Source organism: Tauraco erythrolophus, chromosome 25 (assembly GCF_009769465.1).
Source record: "Tauraco erythrolophus isolate bTauEry1 chromosome 25, bTauEry1.pri, whole genome shotgun sequence".
Taxonomy (NCBI): Eukaryota; Metazoa; Chordata; class Aves; order Musophagiformes; family Musophagidae; genus Tauraco; species Tauraco erythrolophus.
The window spans coordinates 410,032-431,831 of NC_141489.1; the positions used below are offsets into that span (position 1 = coordinate 410,032).

At 64.8% G+C, this 21,800-nt stretch overlaps 5 protein-coding genes across 24 annotated transcripts in view; all 5 read right to left on the reverse strand.

The window, feature by feature from the left end:
• Positions 1-237: 237 nt before the first annotated feature.
• MLX (MAX dimerization protein MLX) lies at positions 238-2,942 on the reverse strand. 2 transcript variants are annotated; one of them, XM_086626468.1, is made up of 8 exons: positions 2,892-2,942; positions 2,642-2,678; positions 2,453-2,542; positions 1,848-1,954; positions 1,513-1,612; positions 1,145-1,244; positions 516-717; positions 238-318 (listed from the first exon to the last, which is right to left on the reverse strand). In XM_086626468.1, the coding sequence occupies exons 1-8, from the start codon at positions 2,934-2,936 to the stop codon at positions 262-264; spliced, it is 738 nt and encodes a 245-aa protein (XP_086482594.1). In that variant the 5' UTR covers positions 2,937-2,942; the 3' UTR covers positions 238-261. The 2 variants fall into 2 exon arrangements, with proteins under 2 accessions (XP_086482594.1, XP_086482593.1); XM_086626467.1 differs by lacking the exon at positions 2,453-2,542 and having other exon boundaries at positions 2,892-2,936.
• Positions 2,943-3,959: 1,017 nt separating this feature from the next.
• Positions 3,960-8,925, reverse strand: COASY (Coenzyme A synthase). The gene is made up of 9 exons (XM_086626544.1): positions 8,319-8,925; positions 7,769-7,983; positions 7,159-7,290; positions 6,692-6,881; positions 6,177-6,241; positions 5,321-5,405; positions 4,577-4,674; positions 4,339-4,485; positions 3,960-4,023 (listed from the first exon to the last, which is right to left on the reverse strand). Exons 1-9 carry the CDS (start codon positions 8,923-8,925, stop codon positions 3,967-3,969), a joined length of 1,596 nt encoding a protein of 531 aa, XP_086482670.1. The 3' UTR covers positions 3,960-3,966.
• Positions 8,926-9,411: 486 nt separating this feature from the next.
• Positions 9,412-11,071, reverse strand: HSD17B1 (hydroxysteroid 17-beta dehydrogenase 1). The gene is made up of 6 exons (XM_086626673.1): positions 10,975-11,071; positions 10,657-10,818; positions 10,178-10,357; positions 9,993-10,086; positions 9,678-9,861; positions 9,412-9,582 (listed from the first exon to the last, which is right to left on the reverse strand). Exons 1-6 carry the CDS (start codon positions 11,069-11,071, stop codon positions 9,412-9,414), a joined length of 888 nt encoding a protein of 295 aa, XP_086482799.1.
• Positions 11,072-12,222: 1,151 nt separating this feature from the next.
• NAGLU (N-acetyl-alpha-glucosaminidase) lies at positions 12,223-15,395 on the reverse strand. The gene is made up of 6 exons (XM_086626306.1): positions 14,998-15,395; positions 14,679-14,826; positions 14,452-14,598; positions 14,167-14,252; positions 13,655-13,911; positions 12,223-13,439 (listed from the first exon to the last, which is right to left on the reverse strand). Exons 1-6 carry the CDS (start codon positions 15,393-15,395, stop codon positions 12,223-12,225), a joined length of 2,253 nt encoding a protein of 750 aa, XP_086482432.1.
• A 3,203-nt stretch (positions 15,396-18,598) lies between these two features.
• ATP6V0A1 (ATPase H+ transporting V0 subunit a1) overlaps positions 18,599-21,800 on the reverse strand; it is a 28,253-nt gene continuing 25,051 nt past the window's right edge. For all 19 annotated transcript variants that reach the window (XM_086626412.1, XM_086626414.1, XM_086626411.1 and 16 more), the window contains one exon: positions 18,599-18,726. In XM_086626412.1, the coding sequence (XP_086482538.1) occupies positions 18,633-18,726 (94 nt within the window). In that variant the 3' untranslated portion in view covers positions 18,599-18,632. The remainder of the gene's footprint in view (positions 18,727-21,800) is intronic.

Genomic DNA, 21,800 nt, shown 5'->3' on the forward strand with positions numbered 1-21,800 from the left:
CCACTCCACACACGCGTTTTCCCCTGCCGTCACTAAGCCCTACAAATATTTGGTAATGGTGACCGTGCCGGTACCTGCGCGCAGCGGTGTCGGCACAGCCTCGTTTTGGTTTTGTAGTCAATGCCATAAATAACTCGGAGAAGCTTTAACAACACCCTGAGGGAGCCGGCCCAGCCCTTCCTGGCACCGCCACCCGGGCAGGACGTGCTGCATTCCATGGGCGTGGAGGCAGCGGCAGCCCCGGCGCTGCGGCGGGAAGGCTCAGTAGAGCTGACTCTTCAGCTGGTGCAGGACCCCGATCACGATGTCCCGCAGCGTCTGGGGCAGAGAGGGGACACAGTTGGTTCCAGGGGAGGAAGAAGTCCCTGGCGAGCACCTCCCACAGAAGCCTGGGGCACATGTCACACGCTGCCCTTTCGGGAGCCCCAGGGAGGGCACAGCGCCACCAGCCCTGCACTCTAGCTGGGTGCAATGGTCTCTGCCATCACAACTGCCCACCCGCAGCTCCCGCTCACCTGGGGCTTGCAGTGCTCCTCAATCCAGCTGAAGACGCAAGCCGAAAGCTCCTGAAAACTCGTTACGGAGATGGAGGCGTTAAAGGACTGGAACAGGGAATCCATGATGCCTTGGAAAACGTTGAACTTCACCTCATCAGAGACCTGGTCCTTCCCCTCATTCGGGTTGTCCTGATGAGCTTTCACAATCTGCTCGTAGTTGCTGAAACAAACCAAGCAGCCCGTGGTCAGAAGCAGTGAGGCCGCCCACCCCCCACTCCTGCTTAGCTGCGGGACAGAGCCCACCGCCCGTCACTGGCCACCGAGACCCGCTGCTGAGGTGGGGAGCACCAAGAGCTTGTGGAAGATCCTGCAAGTAAATAAACACTGGGAAGCTGCAGCTGGTCCTGACGTGGGCAGCAGATTCATTTTCTGACTCAGATCCACCTTCACACTAAACTCCAAGTGACCCAAGACAGACCCCTGCTAACGGGCCACTGGAGGAGAAACAATGGCAGCCCGCAGGGACAGGTTTGGCGCTCCAGATGCCAGGCTGTCTGCAAAGCACTGAGTGCACCCACGGAGCCTCGAAAGGACAGCGGGGAAAACCGCAGGAAGAGGAGGGCAGCGACCAACAGCTCTTCCCTTACACTTTCATGATCTTCAGGGCCATCACGTCTTTCCTGAGGGTAGTAACTTCCTCCTCTTGCTTCTTCTTTTCCTTGTGCAGGAACTGGATGTAGTCAATGGCTGAGGATGAAAACATAGAATGAGGATTCGAGAGCACACACAAACCCCCGAGAAGCCCGCAGAGAAGGTGCCCAAGCCTGGGCAGCATCAGCTCTCAGCTGCCCTGATTCTCCTCTGGGAGGTGGGTGGGTGGCGGGAGGGGGCCAGCACCTGGGCTCCCCTAGAACATCAGCACACCAGAAGGTCTCAAAGTGTGGAACCTCCATGGTACATGGCACTAGTGATGCCCTTGAGGGTTGATAGCAAGCCCTTCCCTCCCAAGACTCACTTTTCTGGAGGACGATGGCCTTGCTCAGCTTCTGGGAGCCTATGCAGAAATCCTGCTGCTCACAGGTGGGAACGATGGCCTGCAAGTCATCGTAGCCTTTCTGTGGGGAAGCAGAGCCACAGCACGTGTATTTGGAGCTCAGCAGCGTGGGACTGCTTGTGCCAAATCCCAGCTCCCACCAGGCAGCCAGCCAGAGCCAAGGTGGCTTCCAGCACACTTGTGCCTGGGGAGGGGAGATCCGGCAGCAAAAGAAAGGGGACGGTGCTGACAACAGCAGGGTGCTGGGAACCAGTCGGTCGCTGCACTCTGGCAGCACACACAGCCTCTCGGGGTACCTTGATGGCATCTCGCCTCTTCTGCTCCGCCTGGGTGTGCGCCCGCCTGCGCCGGTCCTTGTACGACTCCTTGTAGGGCTCCTGGTGGTAGTCGCTGTCCTCATCGTCTGCGTGGAGAGAGCCCGCTGAGCGGCACGCAGCCCACCTGGCGAGCTCCTGACGCACAGGGGGCGGCTCGAGCCCCCGGCTGGGCCCTGCGGGCTGCAGCCAGGCCCAGGGCAGCCCCGCGCCTCCAGGGCAGCAGTGAGCTCCAGCGGGTCAGGCCAAGGACAAACGCTCCAAGGGGCCCTGCCAGCCCTTTCCCTTTCCCTGTGGAGCCGGGCAGGAGGAAGATGCCAGCAGCTCCCATGGGAAGGCATCAAAGCTTGACTGATTCCCCACTGCTGGAAACCACAACTCCCTGACGCTGTTCCGCACCACCTTCCCTCCTTCCCAGCGGGGGGAATCCTGCCCAGGCAGCCGCACTCCGGCCCCGGCACAGGGATGGGAGCCGGACGCCGCGCCACGTGCTGGGCACCGCGCCATGTGTTGGGCACCGTGCCACGTGCTGGCACGGCAGCGAGCGGAAGGACGGGCAGCCCCGGAGGCCGGACCCGCGGGCACACCTGTGTTGGGGACGGAGGAGGCGCTGGTGGAGCCGATGCTGTTGGCTCGTGACACGACGCTGCCTTTCCTGGCGTTCTCCATGAAGAGCGCTGCAGGAAGAGGCGTCACCGCGGGGCCCGCGGCCGGGCACGGGGGGCCGGGGGGGGGGGGGGGGAGGGGGCGGCCACCGGGCGACCGCGGGCACCTACCCGAGTCCAGGCCATTGTCGCTGTAGGCCGCGTCCACCTTGCGCGGGGCCGGCGGGGCCGCGGCGAGCGGGAACGGAGAGTCAGCGGGAACGGAGAGTCAGCGGGGCCGCGACCGCGGCCGCCACGGCCCGGCCCGGCCCCTGCGCGCTCGGTGACCCCCGCCCGCCCCGCCCGGGCCCCGGCCCCGCACCCCGCCCCGCGCCCTTACCGGCGCGCAACCGGTCGGCCCGGGCCCGGCCAACGGACCCACCTTCCCCCACGAGTCCTCGGCCGCGGCGCCGGGCGACTCCGCCATCTTCCGCCCGCCCCGGTCATGTGAGCGCCGCGGGGGCCGACGGGACACTCGGTCCGCCCCGCGCGCCCGGCGCTTCCGTGGCCGCCTGACGTCACGGTGACGCACGAGCGACGGGCCCGGTCGGTCTGTGGCCGGGGCGTCGCGCCCCGCGCGTTCCCGGGGCCCGTTCGTGCCAGCGGCCGCCGGTGCCGCGGCGCAGCCGCCCCCGCCCCCGCGCCAAGAGCAGAAACGCGGCTGCGAAAACGAACGGTCCGTCCGTGGGTTGAACGGACACAAACGGGGCGAGGCGCGGGGCAGGGCCGACGGCCGGTCCCGCCGGCACCGAGAAGCGTCTTCTTCGCAGCCTCGGGCCGGGCACGCTGCCCGCCGGTGCGGGGGGCGAAGGACCGCGGCCTGCGGCCCGAACAGCGCCCGGCCCGGCCCTCGAGGGCCGACGCCATCTGCCTCGCCACCCCGTCCGGCAGCAGCCCGGCCAGCCGGGAGCGCAGCGCCGGCCGGAACTCGAAGGAGACCTGGCAGGGACCGGGCAGGCGGTGGGAGGGCTGGGCACAGCGGGCAGCCCCCCAGCAGGGCAGCAGCCGGTGCTGCCTGCGGCCCCCCCTGGCCCGGCAGCCCCCGCAGGGTGGGCACTCACCGAGAAGTCCAGCGAGCAGGTGGCCGGCCGGGCGGGCAGCCCTGGCCCGAACCGCCACAGCGTCTCCAGGGGCCTGAAGGATGAGGCCGGGGGCACCGGGGACAGGAGCAGCACACGGACAGGCACAAAGGGAGAAGCTGCTTTACTGTCACACGGGGAGGTCCAGGCACCAGCATGGGCTCAGCCCTTTGGCCCCAGGAGCTGCTGCAGCGTCCCCCTCACCAGGGGACTGCAGGACACCCCCAGCTCCTCCAGGGCACTGGACGTGGCAGATGGGTTCAGCCCCGCGCTGCGCTCCTCCCCGACACAGCCAGCTCACTGACGGTGTGTGACGCCAGGACATGGACCCTCGCCTCCTGTCTTGCTGGTGTGGGACCCAGGGGGTCGGTGTGACAGTCACGGGCTGCTCTCCTGGCTCAGGCGCTGCTGCAGGAGGTCCCAGGCCTTCTCCACCTGCCAGGGAACGCGTGCAGAGCAGCACCTCAGAGCCCACGGCCAAGCCAGCGACATGGAGAGTGGCACCACAGCAGGGGCAGGAGCTCACACAAGGGTTCCAGGCTTCCTGTCCCTTCCCCACTGCATTTACATACATCTTGGAACTCGTCCCTTGTGGCCGTGTCCAGAGCAGCCTCGATGACGAGGTGCATGCCCACACACACCACACGTGACCTGGACACAGCACTGAGCTCTCTGGTCCCCGTCACGGTCACCTGCCTCCCCCCTCCCGCCCAAGACAGACCCCAGTGCTGCATCCATCCCGGGGCTCACCTGCTTGCAGGTGACATCGGGCTCCCAGAGCGTGCACAGCACCACCTGCGACCGCTCCACCCTCTGGCTGTTGGTCATCTGGCTCTGCAGCCGGCCGCGGGCAGCCTCCTCGCTCAGCCCGTCCCTGGCCACGATGCGCCTCACAGCCTGGCACGACCAGAGGGGACACTCAGGCGCTCGGAGGGGAAGCGGAGAACCAGCCCCAGCAGCAAGGGACAGGCCGAGGGGCATCACCCACCTCCTCCTCCGGGATGATGGCCGTCCACACCTCATGGACCATGTCTTGCCAGCCAGCCTCCAGCAGCACGGCAGCGTCCAGCACGCACACGGCCTTCCCTATGGAACGAGGCCATTCCTCATTACCGGGCAATCGCAAGGCAGCGCGACTGCTCCTCGGGGTCCAGCCCAGCCAGTCCACTTACACTCGCAGAGTCACGCCTTCCTGCAAACTGGCAGCACAGATGCTTTACTGCTGAGCCAAAGAACCTCATGTGCAAAAGAGAGCAGCAGGCAGAGCCTGCGTTTGCTTAAAGGGCACACCTGGGATGGCAGGTCTCCCTGGCACAGCAAGCCAATGCCTTCTGCCAAATGCCCATGGAGCGACCAACAGCATCTTGCAAGAGCTGGAGAAATTCTGCTCCCAGCAGGAAAACACACCACACTCACTGCTGGAGCACTGCACCAAAAACGAACTTGAAGCACATGGGAAAGAGAAACCAACTTCCACCCTCCTGCAGAGCAGGAAGCGTGAGGTGAGCCTGATCCAGCTGCCAGCCCAGCTGAGTGGAGGAGTTTGCTCAGAGATGTGCTAGTGAAAATCCCCAGCAAGCTGCATGGCAGAGAAAAGTGGGGTCTGGGCATGGAAAACACTCAAGCTGCCGCCAAAAGCAGCAGATTCCCGGGGCGCTGGGTCGTGCTATGCTGCACAAGACCAGGCACTCAACTCCCCCCTTTGTGCTGCGATGGGCGCTGCCCCCGTTACCTTGAGCATCTGCCTCCTCGATCTGCTCCTTGACCATCCGGGCCACCTCAGGCCACACAATGTCCGTGAGGCTCTTCAGCTGCTCCTAGAAAGGACCCCAATGGAATTTGGCTACATGCCTTCAGAGCCCCCGCGTGGCCAACAAGCTGGTGGCAGCTGCAGCACAGAGGGCACCCAGAAAGAACCTGCTAAAGCACAAGGAAGGAAAGCTTCTGCACGGGCCAGAGGCTCCCGCACCTGCTGACGGGCTCGAGGCTCTTTGTCCTATTCTTTCCCGTGCCTCGCCGGGCACTGCAGAACTTGCAAGAGGCGCTTTGCAAAGACCCACCTTGCAGCACAGCAAGCTCCTCACGCAACACCACCCACATGAAACCCGTTGTCTTGGGGGAACCCCTCAAGCTGCCTCCACGCTTGGGCTGGGGCAGCCCACGGGACTGGAGCGAAAGGCTGAGCACTGGCCCGGCCAACACAGCCTGGCACAGGGGGTGGGGTTCGGCTGCCGCGTCACCGAGCCCCGCTGGGTACAAGCCCAAACCACACAAGGGTCAGAGGGCACCAGCTCCACACATGTCAGGGCTGTTGCTCCACGCTGGGTGAAGGACAAGGGTGGGATGGGGGGGACAGGGATGGGGATGCAGCAGCAGCTGCCAGGGCGAGAGGAGCACGGCCAGCACGGCCACTGACTTGGCTACAGAGACGGGATCTCTGTGTCCTGCCCTGTCCGTATGTCACTGCCAGAAAGCACAATCAGGAAGGTGTCACCAGCTCAAAGGGCTGAAAAATAAAAAGCCTCGGCACAGATGGAGAGCTCCCCGCTCACAAGATTAAACATTGACAGTCTCTGTGCTGCTCTCACCTGGTTCCCAAACACTTTGGCCCCAAGGACTTTCCTGTTAATCGTCCCATCTTCATCCACGATTTCTGCAAGACAGAAGCAGAACAGGTTTGGGAGGAATGAATCCAACTCACCTCCCTGCGGCAAGCCCAGATCAGGGTGAAGGGATTTCAGCACGGGGCCCTCAAAGGGACCCAGAAAGGAGCTGTAGGACCTGACCCGGCAGCTCTTCACCTTACCCAGAAGGGGAAAGGGAAGGGCTTTTCCTAGACAAGTGGCAGCCTGGTTTGGCCTTCCATGCCAGCTGGTTTACAGCAGCTCTGACATGGGATGTGCAAGACTTGGGCAAAGCAGTGGTTTGCCCCGCTCGGGCCCAGCCATCACCGAACGAGCTCCAGAGCCCTATCTGGGTGGTGTGGGGCCCAAAACCCACAGGGAGCACAGGCCAGGACGGCTCCCTGGGACGCTAGGATGATGGCACACCCCCTCCGTCCTCTTCCTCCTCACAGCTTCCCCGCAGCCTTTGGTGACTCTACCTGTCCCAAAGGCTGCCACCACCTGCCCGTAGGCAGGGCCACCGGGCGCATAGACGGCGTGGCTCAGCTTGTCAGCATCGATGAGGAATGCTCCCAGGTGCCCCAGCAGTTTAGCGATGGAGGTTTTCCCACTCCCGGTTCCTCCAGTCAGGCCGATCACGTATGGGCGCGAAGGCAAGGCAGGGTCTGGCTAGGGAAAGAAGGAAAGTCGTTGCCAGTAGACGGAGGACGTGGGCTCCACTGGAGAAGGACCCCGACCACCCGGCCTGGAGACGGGCAGGAAAGGTCCTGACCCTCCAGAGCAGAGGTGTGCTCCTGCCGGGCCGGTACAGGCAGGCCGTCCGTCCTCCGAAACCTGTCCCCCCGCAGCAGGGGCATGAGCCGGCTCTTCAGCTCCCAAGGCTGCCACCCCTCCTCCTGGGCACAGCTCCCATCGCAGCCCGCAGCTCTCCCAGCGCCCTCCTCACCTGCGGCGGCCGCAGCAGCGTCCCCAGCAGCCTCTGCCGCAGGCTGGAGGAGCTGATCTTCTCCTCCTCGTGCTGACTGTGGTCGGGGTCCTTCACCAACAGGATCTCGTAGAGAGCCAGCTCGGGGAGCCCCTGCCCAGAGAGAGCCCCGAAGGCTGTCAGCCCGGGCACCCGCCAGGACACAGCGGAGGGAAGGGGGCTCAGCAGGAGATCAAGGCCTGAACGAAGCAGCGTCCCCACGGGGCAGCTCCGTCCCCGCGAGGGGCACGTTCCCAGCAGCCAAGAGAGGAAGGGAGCCCGCAGAGCTGCCCGTCTGACCCCAACCCTCTGTGCAGTGGGGCTGGCAGCACGGCCCGGAGTCATGCCACATGCAGAGGCTGCTGCACCACCCTCGGGGTGCACGTGGCGGGGGGCAGCTCGGCACAAAGCACCCATCTGCGGGGTGCCGGCAGACTGGCACTGGCATCCTGCCCTCCAGCCCGGGCTGCGGCACGCTGGGGAACCGAACAGCCACTGCTGCTCACTGGGACCCGACTTGCCCACAGGCAGCGGTGGGTGGGGGCGAGGGGGTGGGAAGGGGCAGCCCGCCGGGCTCCCGCACAGGCATTACGTTTTCAAGTCTCTTCTTGTTCACGGCCTCCCCTCCCCTGCGGGTCTCCGTGCTGACCACCAAGCACTGCAGGTCGGGGTCTGTGACCGAGGGGCCGTAGGGGTCGACCAGAGGCACGAGGTCGTAACGCAGTGAGGGCTTCACGTCTTCCAGGAACTCGCGCAGCTTCGCCACTCGCAGCTCGTACGGCTCGATCAGCTCCCTCAGGACCTTGTCTGCTGGTGCCAGGCGGGTGGAGAAGCAAGAGAACGTCCATTAACAACGCGCAGCTCCTGGAGCGGCGGCGCAGAGCGACGGAAAAGCAAGACCAAGAGATGGAGACAAATCCCGTCTGTGACTTTGGGAAGCTGCCTCCTCTGGCTCCCCTCACCCCCGCTGCACCCTCAGCTCCCCGTCTGCACGTCTCGCTCGTGGGTGCGGGTGGGATGCTGGGTCCCCCCTGTCACCCTGCCCGGGCAGCACTGCACGCACCGCAGGGCCCCCAGACCGCCCCACACTCGGCCCCCGGCTCCCCCCGCCCCAGCACGGTGCCGGCCGCCCCGGGACTCACGGCGGAGCAGGTCGCCGTCGGCCACCCCGGCCAGGAGCCGCTGCCGGGCCAGGAGGCAGCAGGCGCTGAGCAGGAGGCGGTGGGCGCCGTGGAGGCGGTCGAAGGTGCCGCCGACCACCACGTCGGAGAAGTCGGGAAGCGCCGCGTCGCCGTCCTCGGGGTCGTCCTCGGGGCCCTCCCCGGTGTCCTCGGGGCCGCCCAGCAGCAGGGCGGGCAGGCGCGGGGGGCAGCCGTAGGCGGCGGCCGCCAGGTGCTGCAGGCCGAGCTGGACCGGCCCCGGCGGCCCCGGCGCGTCGGCGGCGGTGGCGAGCAGGACGCGGGGCGGCCGGGCCAGGCGGCGGCCGGGGCCCAGCAGGACGCGCAGGTCCAGGCCCCGCTGCGCCGCCGCCGCCGCGTAGAGCGCGGCCAGAGCGCGGAGCAGCGCGGGGCAGGCGGGCGGCGCGGCGGGGCGCGGCGCGGGGGCGGCCAAGCGCAGCCCCGGCTGCAGGTGCACGTACAGCGGCCCCGCCACCACCCCCGCCGCCGCCGCCAGCGCCGCCGCCGCCCGCCGGGGCAGCGCGGCCAACGGCGCCGTCAGCACCAGCAGCCCCGAGCCGAACGGCGGCATGGCCCCGCCGGAAGCGCCGCCGCCGCGGGACCGCCTCTCGGGGACGCCGGGCCCGGCAGCGGGGAGGGGAGGGGAGGTCGCGGGGCGCCCCGGTGCCGGCGAGCGGCGGGACCGGGCTCCGCCCGCGGGGGGAGGAGACGGACAGACCCGGCCCCCCGCCCGCGGCCCCGGGTACGGGCGACCCCGTCGCGGTCTGTGCCAGCCACACGGTGCGCGGCCGGGTCCCGGGGACGCCCCCCCCCCCTACCCCGCGGGACCCCGGAGCGGCGTCAGAGGGAACCGCCGGGGACCGGGTCGAACCCCCGCCAGCCCCGGGCAGGGCCGCTCGGCGCGGGGCTGCGGCGAGAGGGAGGGAGGCGGGAGCCGTGCGGCTGCAAAGGGCTTTATTGGCGACCCCGCGGGACCGCGCCCCCCCGGCGGGACCGAAACCGCCGGGCCGGGGGTCCGCACCGCAGCGCGGCTCCCCCGGTGTCACGGCGGCTCCGCTCAGGGCCGGTCCCCGCCGGCCTCGCCGCCGCCGAACACGAGGTCGTGCATGGCCCGGACGTACGCGGAGCCGTCGGGGCTGGTCAGCCGCAGGCGCGAGAGCGGGGCGAAGCGCTGGGTGCTGACGCAGCGCAGGGGAGGGCAGGGGGTGCCGATGGCCTCCAGGAACACCTGGCACCGCGGAGGGGTCAGACACGCGGGCCGGGGCCCCGCGGCCACCCCTGGGCACAGACCCCTCCCAGACTCCTTCACCCACAGGGACTGACCTGCAGGACATCGTCCACCTCCTGGGCCGCGTCGCGGAACAGGCTCTGGCAGTGCTGCAGGTACCGCTGGTAGAGGCCCCGTGTCTCGGCGTCCAGGCCCTGCAGCTCACTGCCCGCGGGGTCCGGGCGCTGCAGGTTGGCCAGGAAGCTGGTGTTGACAGGTCCACACTCCACCAGCGTCAGGCTGTGGGAGGGAGTGGGGCAGCAGCTCTGAGCCCAGCACATGAGCCGCCGTGGTACCCCCCATCCTGGCATCCCCCCATCCTGGCGCCTGGGGAACGGAGCGCAGCCCCCCGCGGCGCTGCTGGGACTCACTGGATGTTGAAGGGCTGCAGGACGATGGCCAGGCTCTCGCACAGCCCCTCCACCGCAAACTTGCTGGCACAGTACACGGAGTTGAAGGGCAGCCCTGGGGCAGAGCCGCACCCTGAGCACCAGGTCCCCTTCCCCGTGGCTCCTGGTGCCACAGGGGGTCCCACCGCAGCAGGGCCAGGTCCCACCTTGCAGCCCCCCGACACTGCTGGAGACAATGATCCGTCCGGACCTGCGGCGCTTCATGGCGGGCAGGAACGCCTGGATGGTGCGGATGGCCCCAAAGAGGTTCACATCGAAGACGGTTTTCATGGCTTGGTCGGAGCAGGTTTCCAGGGGGCCCATCAGTCCCACCCCAGCATTGCAGACTGTGGGGCACAGTGCTGGTGAGCTGGGCACTGTGTGTCCCTGCCCACTCCCTGGCACTCTTGAGGTGCCAGAAGACAGGAATGTGTGGCCCTTCCCTGTTGATGGGCCAGCAACCCTCAGCGCCGCCAAACCCAGTCTCTGTACCCCTGCCCCACTGAACATGTCCCAGCCCAGCCCTGGGGCTGCCGGCACGTCCCATGATTTGGCATCTGCTGCCAACGTCCCAGGGAGGGTCAGCGACCCCAGAGAGGTCCCCCAGCCACCCTGGGGACAGTAGGAGCACTGGGGAGAGCCGTACCCAGCACATCCAGCTGCTGGCCCTGCACTTGCCGCACAGCAGCCGCCAGCGAGCGCGGGTCGGTGACGTCGAGCTGCAGGACCTCCAGTGTGTCGGGACAGTGGCCCCCCAGGCGCTCCAGCAGCCGCTCGCTCTTGGCCAGGTCGCGCATGGTGGCATACACTGGAGGAGAGAGTGCAGCTGCGGGCAGCGGTGCCACCGAGCTGCTCAGCCGGCGCCAGCCCCAGCCCACCCCTGGGCACCGGCTGTCCTTGGCAAGGGACCGCCTGGCCTGGCTTGGGAGACCCCGGGGTGCCACTCCCCAGCACCACCCCTTACCTTTGAACCTGCGAGCGCTGTCGGTGGCCAGACGTGCGGCCAGCCCCAGGCCGATGCCCGAGGAGCAGCCCGTGATCAGCACCGTGGTTCTCTCCATGGGCAGTCAGTGCCGGCCGAGGGGGCCGTACTGTTTTAAAGGGCTGGGGGGGGAGCGCCCCACCACCCCACGCCGTGTTGTGTCTGCCAGCTTATCTCAAGGCCCCTCCGCCCGCCTCCCTGCCCACGCTCGGGGCTCCCTGCGCATCGATGCTCGCGCAGCTGCTGCGATAAAGACCCCGTGGAGCTGAGACCCCCCCGCGGGAGGGGCACAAGGGGAGCCGCAGCCCTGGGGGTCGGCACCAGTCAGGGCCAGCCTCAGCTGCACGGTGCCGTGCCAGGCACCCCGGCCGCCGGCACGCATCTGGCAGTGCGTTATTCCTGCTATGCAGGCTCGGGGGCCAAGTGCCGCTCCCCTGCCCCCCATTTCACACCAGTCCCACACTGGGGAGAGGAGATAGACACACACGTGCTCTGCATCAGGCCTTTAATCGCTCCGCAGGCTGGCAGCACCGCGGCCGGGCTCTGCCTGCGCCCCAGCTGGGGGGGAAAGGCCCAGAAAACCCCGTCCCAGCGAGCGCGGCCCCAGCGTCACCACAGAAAACCCTGTGAAGCCTCTTTCCGTACCGAAGGCACCAGTGTGGCCAGGGCTGTGCAGCGGTGGGGGCTGCACTGGGGTCCATGGGGCAGCAGCCGCCCGATCGCAAGGAGGCCCAGGACCACACCAGGGGTGACACCAGTCCCCTTCGTCCCCTCGGGGCACAGGCTGCTCTGCCCCCCACTGCTGCCACCCCCCTGGCTGCTTCCCTGCAGTCATGCCCCTGCCAGCCAGCCGGGGCCCCACAGCACGGACACGTGTGCCCTGTCCCTCTGCACAGTGCCAGCTCTCGCTGAGCTCCCAGCTGGAAGTGCTGGGACAGGAGAGCCCTTGGACAGCTCAGGGCAGCACGGTGGGGCAAGCAGGGCTGAGCCCAGGGCACGGAGCGGGACGGGTCCCTGGGACTGAGCCTGTCCCGTACCCGACTGCCACCTCCCCTGGGGTGCGTCCTGCCCGTGCGCAGGAAACGGCGGGTCCAGGCTGGCTGGGGGCCACCGGGGCTCTGCGCTTTCATTCCAGCATTACTGCGACGCAGCCGTCAGGCCCGGAGCGGCGGGAGGGTGCGGAGTCTCTGCCCTCCGTCCCGAGGGAGACTGCAGAGGCGCAGCCCAGAGTCACGCCGGCCCAGCCCGGCTGCGCCGCAGGGCGCCGGGGTAGTACTTGAGGAACAGCTTCCTGGAGATCTCCAGCGTGTCCCCAGCCGGCACGGATGGGTAGCGCTTCTTGTTGTAGACGAAGCCTCTCTCCACCTGGAAAACGGCCTGGTTGAACTGGTCCTGGTGGAAGGGGCTGCCCGAGTTGAGGCTCTCCACCAGGGCAGAGACAAAGAGGCTCCAGCGCACGCCGTAGTAGTCCAGCACCAGCCCCCCCAGCTGCTTGTTGGCGTAGTCCAGGATGTTCCCACTGGGCCCCCAGAGTGTCACCTGGTTCCGGGCGTTGAGCTCGTACTGCTCAGCCTCCCAGTCGCTGGTGGCCACGGCGCGGGCACTCTCCAGCCAGCGGCCCAGCAGGAAGAGGCTGTGGCTGGAGAGGAGGCTGTCCAGCTCCGGCAGCAGGTCGTAGACCAGCACGCCGCCGGCCGTCAGCAGCTCCGGCAGCGCGTGGCTCTGGAAGGCGCGGCGGATGCTCAGGTAGTAGTCGCTCACCAGCTGCTGAGCCGCCTGCCGCGTGACATCCACCAGGTCGTAGCGGAAGGTGGGGCTGGAGCCCAGCTCCTCGCTGGCGCCCAGCAGCAGGCGCCAGGCCTCGTACACGTCGCTGGCGTTGTACCACAGCTCCGTGTCCATGCGCAGGGAGGGCCGGTGCACCAGCGGGCTGCGGTTGTGGTTGACGCAGACCCCGGTGCAGTTGTACACGCTGCGGAGGAGCAGCTGCCAGGCGCTGGCCGCGGCGGCGTTTGGGGCACCGTAGCGGCGCTCGGCGTAGCGGGTCACCCAGCTGGGGAGGTCGAGGGGCTCCTGGCGCCAGCCCAGCTCGTTCATCAGCTCGTACACCATGTCATTCTGCTCGATGCCCTCCGGCACCAGCCCAGTGCCCACCATGGTGGAGTTGGGAAAGCGTCGAGCCACGAAGGGGCCGTGGTTGATGGCCTCCACAGTGCCAAAGAGGCCGTGATTGCCCCCGAAGTTGTGCAGCATGCACCAGATGAAGGGCTGCCCGTAGAAGGACTCTGTCCACTGGTAGACGGGCTTGGACTCGGCAAAGAGGTCGAGAACGATCATCCTGCCGAGGGGCACGCCATGCAGCAAGGCCCGCACCTGCGCCGGCTGCCAGAAGTCCGGCTGGTGCTGGAAGAGCCAGCCCTGCATCAGCCACAGCGCTTCGGGGTCGGCTGGGGACGGAGGTGCATGGAGTGAGGCTCCTGTCCTGGTGGGCCCCGCAGGCACAGCAGGTGTCCTGCGAGGCACCAGGGCCACCAACCACCCCTCTCAGAGGGGGCTCCGAAGGTCTGGCACCAACAGGAGCTTCCCTCCCTGCCATCCCCTCGGCTCCTGGTGCTCCCTGCCCAGAGCCACGCGGCCGGGCCGGCACCGCATGCTGACCCACCTCCTGTCATTGACCTGAAGACGGCGTTGCTGACCCTCGAGAGGTAGGCAGGGTTGGAGGAGAGTGGTGTCATCTCGTTGAAGGTGTCGGCGCTATAGACGTGGTCTGTGCCAAACTCCTTGATCAGCTCCTTCAGGAAGAGCGTCCCGATCACCTGGAACATGGGGTCCTCCGGGTCCAGCAGATACGTACATGAGTAGGTGCAGTCGAAGTGGCTCCAGCCCCCAAGGCGAGTGGCATTCACGCGTGGGAAGACCCTGGGCCGGAGGGCAGAGAGGGGATCAGGAGCAGGACAGGACCACCGTGCCCCTGCGGGGACAGGGCAGCCTCCCGGGGAAGTTGGCGCAGGCGCAGGAGAGCCGGGAGCCGCGCTGGCCCCGGGAGCGCCCTGTGCAGCCGCACTGGCTGGAGGTGGGACCCCGAGAAGGGCACAGGGCTGAGATACGGGGCAGGGAGCTGCAGCCAGGACTGATGTGCCCTGGGGGGCTGTGGGCACTCGGGGCTGCACCTACCGAAGAATGCCCTGGGGCACGTGGCCCGCGAAGGCTGGCAGCACCGTGATCATCCCCAGTGAGCGCATCCTCTCCACGATCCGGTACTGGGAGACAGAAGGAGGGAGGGAGCGGAGGAAGAGGAGCCTCAACCTCCCCACAAGGGACCCCCAGGCACTGCTGGAGCTTGGGTGAGGGAGTGGCAGTGCCCAAGCCTCCATGAGCACGGTCTGGGCCCGGAGGACCTGGCCAGGGGGTTGCAAGGGTCTGCCTTGGGGGGACGGGCAGCTCCGGTGCCCCCAGTACCTGCAGGTAGAGCTGCTTGAGGTGCCAGGCTGGCGGCAGCGGCCCTGCCCAGCCATGGAGGTTCCCCATCCGGTTCCAGGCCAGGAACGCTGGTCCCGTGAAGTACGTGTCGATCTCGGACTGGTTCAGTCCCAGGGAGCGGTACACCTGCGCGGGGCGGCGGAGGCTCAGCCGGCCCCGTGGCCGCCCCGCAGCCCTGCCCGGTCCCATGGCCCCCGATACTCAACCCGCTGCCAGGCCGCCTCCTGCCCCGCGAAGGCCAGTGCCAGGTTGATGCCGCTCAGCGCCATCCAGTCGATCTCCCGCTCCCAGCGCGCCCAGTCCCACCAGGCGTAGGAGTAGCTCTGGGTGCAGACGTTCTGGTAGTAGCGGTACCTGAGGGGAGCGGGCGGGAGGCGGGATGGGCCCCCCCGCTGCCGGCCCCGTTCCCGTTACGTAAGGGCGCCTTGTCCCGGGCTAACGAGGCGCGAGCAGCGCCCGGCCCCGCCGGCGCGCCCGCGCGGGACGGGACGGGACGGGACGGGACGGACCCTGCGGCTCCGTTACCTGCCGGGCGCGGAGGCGCGGATCTCGGCCCGCAGCCGCGGCAGCGGGTCGGGCAGGCGGAGCTGCGCCCCGGACCAGGAGAGGTGGCAGCCGCAGAAGTCGCGCAGGTAGCGGTACAGGCCGGCGGCCGCCGCCACGCCGCTGGAGCCCGTCACGGCCACGGCCACGGCGGCGCCGGGCGGCGAGCGCAGCCGGTAGGTGTCGGGCCCGCCCGCCGCCAGCGCCGCCTCCACCGACAGCGCCACGGCGGCGGCCCGCGGGCCCAGCAGGCGCCGCGCCAGCGCCCGCACCGCCGCCTCCTGCCGCGCGTCCCCCGCGCCCGCCCGCAGCGCCCCGGTGCCCCGGGGCGGCACCAGCAGCAGCAGCGCCAGCAGCGCCATCACCGCCCGCGCCGCCATCGCCGCTCCCGGCCCCGACGCCCCCGCGCTCCGCCCGCCCGCGCCGCCCGCCGCCAATCGGGACACGGCAGCGGGCGGGGCGGAACCGGCTGTGGGCGGAACCGGCTGTGGGCGGTACCGAGCCCGTTCCAAGGGCGGTGCCGCTTCCGCGGGCGGTGCCGGTTCGGCGGGCGGGGCCGGGCGGGGCGGGGCGGGGCGGAACCGGTTCTATGGGCGGGGCCGGGCGGGGCGGGGCCGGTTCGGCGGGCGGGGCCGGTTCCGCGGGCGGGTCCCGGCCCGCCTGACAGCCGGTGCGGAGAGGATGGACGCAGCTGACACCTGGAGCGGGACGGGACGCGAGGACGTACCGGACAGCGCTGCCTGTGCCCCAGGACCGCCGCGGTCCCTCCGCCGCCCGCTCCGGGTGCCCGGGCAGGGGCCGGGCCGGGGCTGCAGCTCCCGCCGGGGGCAGCGGCCGGAGCCGCTCCGGCCCGACGGGGGCGCTGCTAGACCGGGCAGCGGGGCGGGGCCGCGGGGCCTCCGCCGGGAGAGCGCGAACAGCGGCAGCGGGAGGGTCCCGCAGCGCCGAGCTGCTGGCGGGGCACAAAGGCGAAGCCGGGCAGGGGCCTGCCGGGGCGAGCGGGGTCTCCCTCGGCTCCAAGAGCGCCTCGAGGGTCCCCCCTGGGGCAGAGCCTGGTGAGAGGGGCGGCCGAGGCTCCCCCAGCCCCCGGCACGGGGGGGCCGGGGGCTCCTGCCCTGCCAGCCGGCAGCAAGGCGGCCCCAGAGCCAGGAAAGCGGCCAAGCAGAGCCGTGGAAATGGGCAGAAATACCGTGATTGCACACGGAGTGGTGCAAGAGAGCGGGGGAACGGGGGGCGTCCCCTGGACACAGCTGGCACCGGCCGCAGCCGGGGATCTGCCTCCTTACCCCCGGGTACGGGAAGACAAGGGGCAGGGCAGGGCCCCCCCGGCTCCGGGGGCAGCACCGACCGGCTCCTCACCCCACCCGGAGACATCAGGGCACGGGAACCACACCGGCCTGCAACAGCCTCGAAAATGCCATCCCCAGAAGCCGCCCTTCCGCTCCTCCCGCACATGTGGAACCCCCCCCGCAGCTCCAGGCCCTGCAGGAAAGGCCTGAGTAAACACAGCCCCCCCGGTGGGGAGCGGGTCACGACACGGGGGGGCCGAGCCACAAACGCCCCTGTGGCTCGGGGGGCCAGGAGCAGGGCAGCAGCCCCAGTCCCTGCGAAAGGGCATCCCCAACAGCCGGGTTTAATCAAGCCCGAGCTCTTCCTCCCGCCTAACCGCTCCTTTCGCTCAGTTAAGGGTTTATCTGGGTGGGCAGAGGGTCCCGGTCAAAGCGCCCTTCGCTCAGGATGGCAGCCGGAGCTCGATAAGCACAGACACACGGTCACCCTGGTCTCGTTTTACAACCGGCTCTGCCCACCCCCTCGCACTGACCATCAAGGTGACAGGATGCCAGGGCAGGAAAGCTGAAGGTCCCAGCTCCGTGCAGGCACCTGTCAGAGCTCTGCCCAGTGTTGGACAGGGCAGAGGGCCAGCCTGGGAGCACCCTGCAGAGCACAGGGGAAGGAGAGAAGAGGCCACACCGCGTGTTGTGCAGTTAGTTTAATTTATACAGTGACTGTCAGCAATGGGTTTCACCGGGGCAGCAGGACCCGTGTCGCTGCTCTGCTTGCAAACAAGTTCTGATTTCGTATTTCATTCTGCAAACCCCACTGTAAACATACAGCCAAGCCCACCTGTAAACACAGCCATCACCCAGAAGCTGCCCGCGCGCAGCACCAGGATCCCCGTGCTCCGCGCACGCTGCGGCACGCCGTGCACGCGCACCTTTCTCACGTCACTTTGAACAGCCCCGCGCCGCGTGGCGTTTCCTCCTCAATTCCAGGCTACAACGATTCTCGTTATTGTTCTAATCTGTTCATACACAAATACTTCAGCTCCACTGCGACAACTAAACGCGACAGTTACACGCAGCACTAACACACACACCACCCCACTGCTCCCACAGCTACCCTGAGCTGAGAAGGGCAAGAAATTATTCACATCTTGCACAGGAGAAAAAGCAACAGCTACCGTGGGGAAATACCACCAAGACTCCACTGCCATGGGACTATTTTGGCAGGACTCAGCATCTGTTGTCCCTTAAAGGGCTCCCTGGACCACGAGCATACATAAGATACATCACTGGTACCTCCACCTTTGCAGCGCTGCCTCTGCTGATGCCAAGTCTACATGGGCATTATCTGGATGTGTCTTTAGTGCTCTGCAGCCTCAGGGCTTCGCTTTTAAACAAGAAACCCAAGAAGTTCCACCGCCAGCGGTCAGTACCCGAGATAACAGTTTGCACCACAGCTCGTCCTTCCTCCATCTCGGCCCAGGCCACAGCAAGGCAGCAAAGCCCCCTGTTCCCACCCCTGCCTCCAGAAACAGGAGGTGGAACAGGTCTTCGCTGCTGGACATAGGGCTTTGCCTGCGATACGAGCACGCAGGTGCACAGTTAAAGGAGCATCTCTTCTCCAGGGAGGAAAGGAACAGCCGTTTTTGCAAGGACAAAGTGTTTCCCCATCACTAGAGCCAACAGAGAGCCACTGTACACTTAGCTGAGGCCGAGTCTCATCCCTTCATGTTGGCTCCTCAAGTCCCAGCTGGAGTTCAAAGAGCTGAGTCGCTGCAGGGATGAGACATTGTTTTTGTCAGACTAAAACATGGCACACGTGGAAGCCCTGGAGGTGGGAGAAACACGCCCTGGATTGTCAACTGCCCACTGCTAGTAATTTCTTTCATCAGAGGAAGAAACATGTAGGATGCACACATAAAACTTTCTTAAAAGCCCTCTCTTCCCAAGCAGCGAGCTTTGTGCCAGCTGCAGCTGTTCTGCCTTTTCTCCAAGTGCCTGTATGCCCACTCAGCCACGCTGCCTTTCTCCCATGCTGCCCTGATCTGCCTGCCAGGGAATTCACAACACAAGAAGCACACTATGACACACCAAACTCAGACACTTCATGCACTTATCATTAGCGGTAAATTTAAGGGAATGGAAAGTTTCTTTGATCCAGTGTCACTCACTACCCGAGAATGCCAAAGCTCTTGGCTCTGAAACGCCGTGGAAACACTCGAGTGTGCTGCAATAAGTTATTTTCTCTACGGGAGGATTACATGCAACTCAGACACACGGGAGAGGGGTAGCCACAAACACACGGCGCTTAACACTGCTCGAGGAGGCCGGTCTCTAATCGTCAAACCTCCCCTCACGGATGGTATCGAAGGAGAAAGGGAGAAACTTGAATCCAGTGCCGGTGTAGAACTTGTTCTGGAACTCAATCCTGCAAGAGGGAAGAGAGTGCGTTCATTAAAAAGGCGGCTCTCGGATAGGAGTTAGCAATTAGCAAGAATTCCATTAAAAGTATGATTATTAACTACGAAAAATAAGCTTTACAGAGAAAAAGTGGTATCACAATGCAGTGTACCTACTGGCATGAACCCCACATTTTTGTTGGATGTTTCTGGAGGGGGCAGGGGTCTGCCCACGTGCTTCGATCCCACCCCACAGGCAGTGAAAGGGCAGCTCCCTCACGGCGGTGCCGCCGAGGAGCACAGGGCATTTCCTACAAGATCTCGTTACTCAAGTTCCCACTTTACTTAGAACAAACCTCAGTCGCATGATGCTGTGCCCAGACTTCCTCCACCAGCTACTTCTGTTTATTTACTTCAGCATGTTTGGTTTATCGCACATGACTCTGCTGAGCTGGAGACGTGCCGCTTGTCTCCAGCTGAACATTAACCGAGCCGTGTTTGCCCGCTTCCCCTAATAACCTCAGTTTAAAAAAAGAATCATTCTAGAGAACTGTCCAATGGTCAGCAACAGCCAAATAGGGAAAGAAGAAAATAATCCCATGATTCACAGTAAAAACAAGCACAACGTTTCATGAGCCTCATGAGAAACTCTTTCCATTGCGTGGTCCACTAAAAACTCCAAAGTCTCTATGGGAATCAAGTGACAGCAAATTGTAGAGCAATTTAACACAATTCAGGAGAAGTATTTTTACGAACCACAAAAAGGCAGATTTTAATTATTTTTTTTCTAAATCAGGAATCATGGTAAACTCCAAAGCTGCTGGTGTTTCAGCTGGCAAAAAGTGATTTCTCAACAGAGCTCAGGAGGGAAACCTTCAGAAAAACAGCTTTCTGCTCCTATTTCCTGCTGCCTGTTTGTGCAGATACACAGACTTCCCTGCAGAGGAATCCCTAGGATGAGCAGGATTTTCCGTGTGGGAGGAAGGGCTCCTTGCCAACATGCTCCAGTTTTTCAGGAACACTGATAATCTCCATAAGTATCCTGTGAGTAACTAACTATTCTGTAAGCAAAGGGAAATAAAAGGCGGAGGGTGGGGTATCTGAGTCACACAGAACCCACTGTAAATGAAATTTTAACCCTGATGATTAACTGTTCCAGCTGGCCCTGACATTGGAAAGCTCCTTTTGGACAGACTCAGTTACAACTGGCCACAACTGGATGCCTGCAGCTTGAGAAGAGGCTGTTGTAAGGTTAGGGAACTAGAGAAAAAGTTTATTTAACCAAATATCATGGCTTAAACATTCTGTATGTTTTTTTTTTTTTTCTGCAACTGTCCACAGGAACACCCAGAATCCAAGGTCCGTTTTTGGTGTGAGACACTGCTGTTTCCAAGATCACTGGCTGTCATGGGCACCAGCTCTGTTGCCAAACTTTACATTGTGTCTCTCTCATCAGTGATGAAGTTCTGCAGAAGAATTTACTAGACAGTTAGCACTGCACTGTAAATAAACAGACTAGAAAGCTTTCTGGCAGTCAGCATTAAAGAAAATCCACTCTTTAGCTTTTTTTGTATCAATAATTAGCTTAAGTGTTTGTTGGACTGTAGTTACGTGGACTTTCCAACCCAATGGAGTCACAGAGTGGCCACAGTTTGGAAAAGCAGGCAGCTCACAGTCCCGTGGGAAGCAACTGCAGAGACAGTTGTTGAACAGGATCCCTAACTTTCATCGAGGACAAGTGCAAATTCCTACTGGTATTTGTGTCCTCAGAGGTGTGCGCCAACGCCTGCGGCCAGCTGCGATCCCGAGCGCAGCGCAGAGCGGACAGCCTCCGGCGCCCCGCGCACTCAGAGAGCAGCAGGGGGGCGTGCAGAGGCTGCTGCAGTTACTCTTTCCCAAAAAGGACAGTAGTTTTGTATGTGGCACCGTGGGTCGTTCTGTCCTGTGCTTTCAGGAGACTGCCTTTTAGAGAAGTAACATGCTCTTTTGGTGGCACGACAGACAAGCTCTGGCTCATGACCTTTACAAAGAAAAACAGAATTCTGGCAAGCGGGTGGGGAGCTGGGCTCCACCACTCCCACTGCCGCTCGCTGGATGCGACTCCAGCACGCCTACGCCTCTCGGAAAGCAGCACTCCCTGTGGGTGGCCACAGGCCAGGAGCTCTGCCCAGGCACGGGAGGGTCTGCCTGTCCGTGCACAGTTCACAGCCGAGAACAGCCGTCCACGAAGCACCGCGTAATTCCTGCTTTTCGTTTACCCCGCACGGCTGTCCAAGGCTGACCACATCTGTTGCGTTTGAAACGTGCTTTGGGGTCCCTGCGCAGAGCCACGGCACCCCCCAGCCTCGCCGCTCCGAGCGGACGCCGCGTGAGCTCGGTCTGGTGCTCACGGAGCTGCGGCAAACAGCTCGGGCGGCACAGCCAAGGGAATTCCCGTTCCTGTCTGCGGGAACGCGGCCGCGGCGCAGCGCACACTGCTGCTGACGCTGCACCCCAGCGAGAGCTCAGACTGCGGCCTGCAGCGCGGGCGGGCGAGCGGAGCTCTCGCCGCTCGCCAGACCCACGCTCATGCGGGGCCGCGGCTCGTGCTCGCCACGCGGACGGACGCGGCCTGCGGGCTGGGACACGGCCCAGAGACACGCTCGGGGCCAGAGCCTGGGCTGAACCACGTGGCTTGGCTGCTCCAGAGTCTGGAACTGAACGCCCTACACCGCGATGCTCATTTCGCACCAACCTCTCTCCTACAGAGCGACACAAACCCCACTTTTTGCTGCTCTGAATTAACCCGATTTGCTTTAGATTACGCCTGCTGCTATCCATTCTTCCTAGCTGCAGCCTGGTCCTGGGCCATATTCTAGGGAGAGCAGCTTCCAGTTCCAAATCAGGCCTAAAACTGAGCCTAAAAACACCGCTTTACACAGGGAAACAGCTCCACTGAAGCCATAATTCCCACATCAAGCCATGACGTTGGCACCTTACCTCGAATCCTGTTACAAACCTCTGCTTTGAAGCAAAGTCTGTGTTTGCTCACATTAGCGGAGCTGACCAGCTTGAAAAAAGCAAGCTACTTAAACATTCATGTCAAACTACACCACTGAAAAGC

Coding starts and splice junctions, on each gene's coding strand:
- HSD17B1 (XM_086626673.1), bottom strand. CDS start 11,071: ATGGAGAGAACCACGGTGCTGATCACGGGCTGCTCCTCGGGCATCGGC. Junction 10,087..10,177: donor CAGTGTCGGGGGGCTGCAAG/GTGGGACCTGGC, acceptor GCTCTGCCCCAG/GGCTGCCCTTCAACTCCGTG. Junction 9,583..9,677: donor AGGTGGACGATGTCCTGCAG/GTCAGTCCCTGT, acceptor CCGCGGTGCCAG/GTGTTCCTGGAGGCCATCGG.
- MLX (XM_086626468.1), bottom strand. CDS start 2,936: ATGGCGGAGTCGCCCGGCGCCGCGGCCGAGGACTCGTGGGGGAAG. Junction 1,613..1,847: donor AGAGGCGAGATGCCATCAAG/GTACCCCGAGAG, acceptor GCTTCCCCACAG/AAAGGCTACGATGACTTGCA. Junction 319..515: donor AGGAGCACTGCAAGCCCCAG/GTGAGCGGGAGC, acceptor TCTCTGCCCCAG/ACGCTGCGGGACATCGTGAT.
- COASY (XM_086626544.1), bottom strand. CDS start 8,925: ATGCCGCCGTTCGGCTCGGGGCTGCTGGTGCTGACGGCGCCGTTGGCC. Junction 7,984..8,318: donor CGACGGCGACCTGCTCCGCC/GTGAGTCCCGGG, acceptor TGGCACCAGCAG/ACAAGGTCCTGAGGGAGCTG. Junction 5,406..6,176: donor CCAAAGTGTTTGGGAACCAG/GTGAGAGCAGCA, acceptor GGTCCTTTCTAG/GAGCAGCTGAAGAGCCTCAC.
- NAGLU (XM_086626306.1), bottom strand. CDS start 15,395: ATGGCGGCGCGGGCGGTGATGGCGCTGCTGGCGCTGCTGCTGCTGGTG. Junction 14,827..14,997: donor CGCGCCTCCGCGCCCGGCAG/GTAACGGAGCCG, acceptor CGCTCCCCTCAG/GTACCGCTACTACCAGAACG. Junction 14,253..14,451: donor TCAAGCAGCTCTACCTGCAG/GTACTGGGGGCA, acceptor TCTGTCTCCCAG/TACCGGATCGTGGAGAGGAT.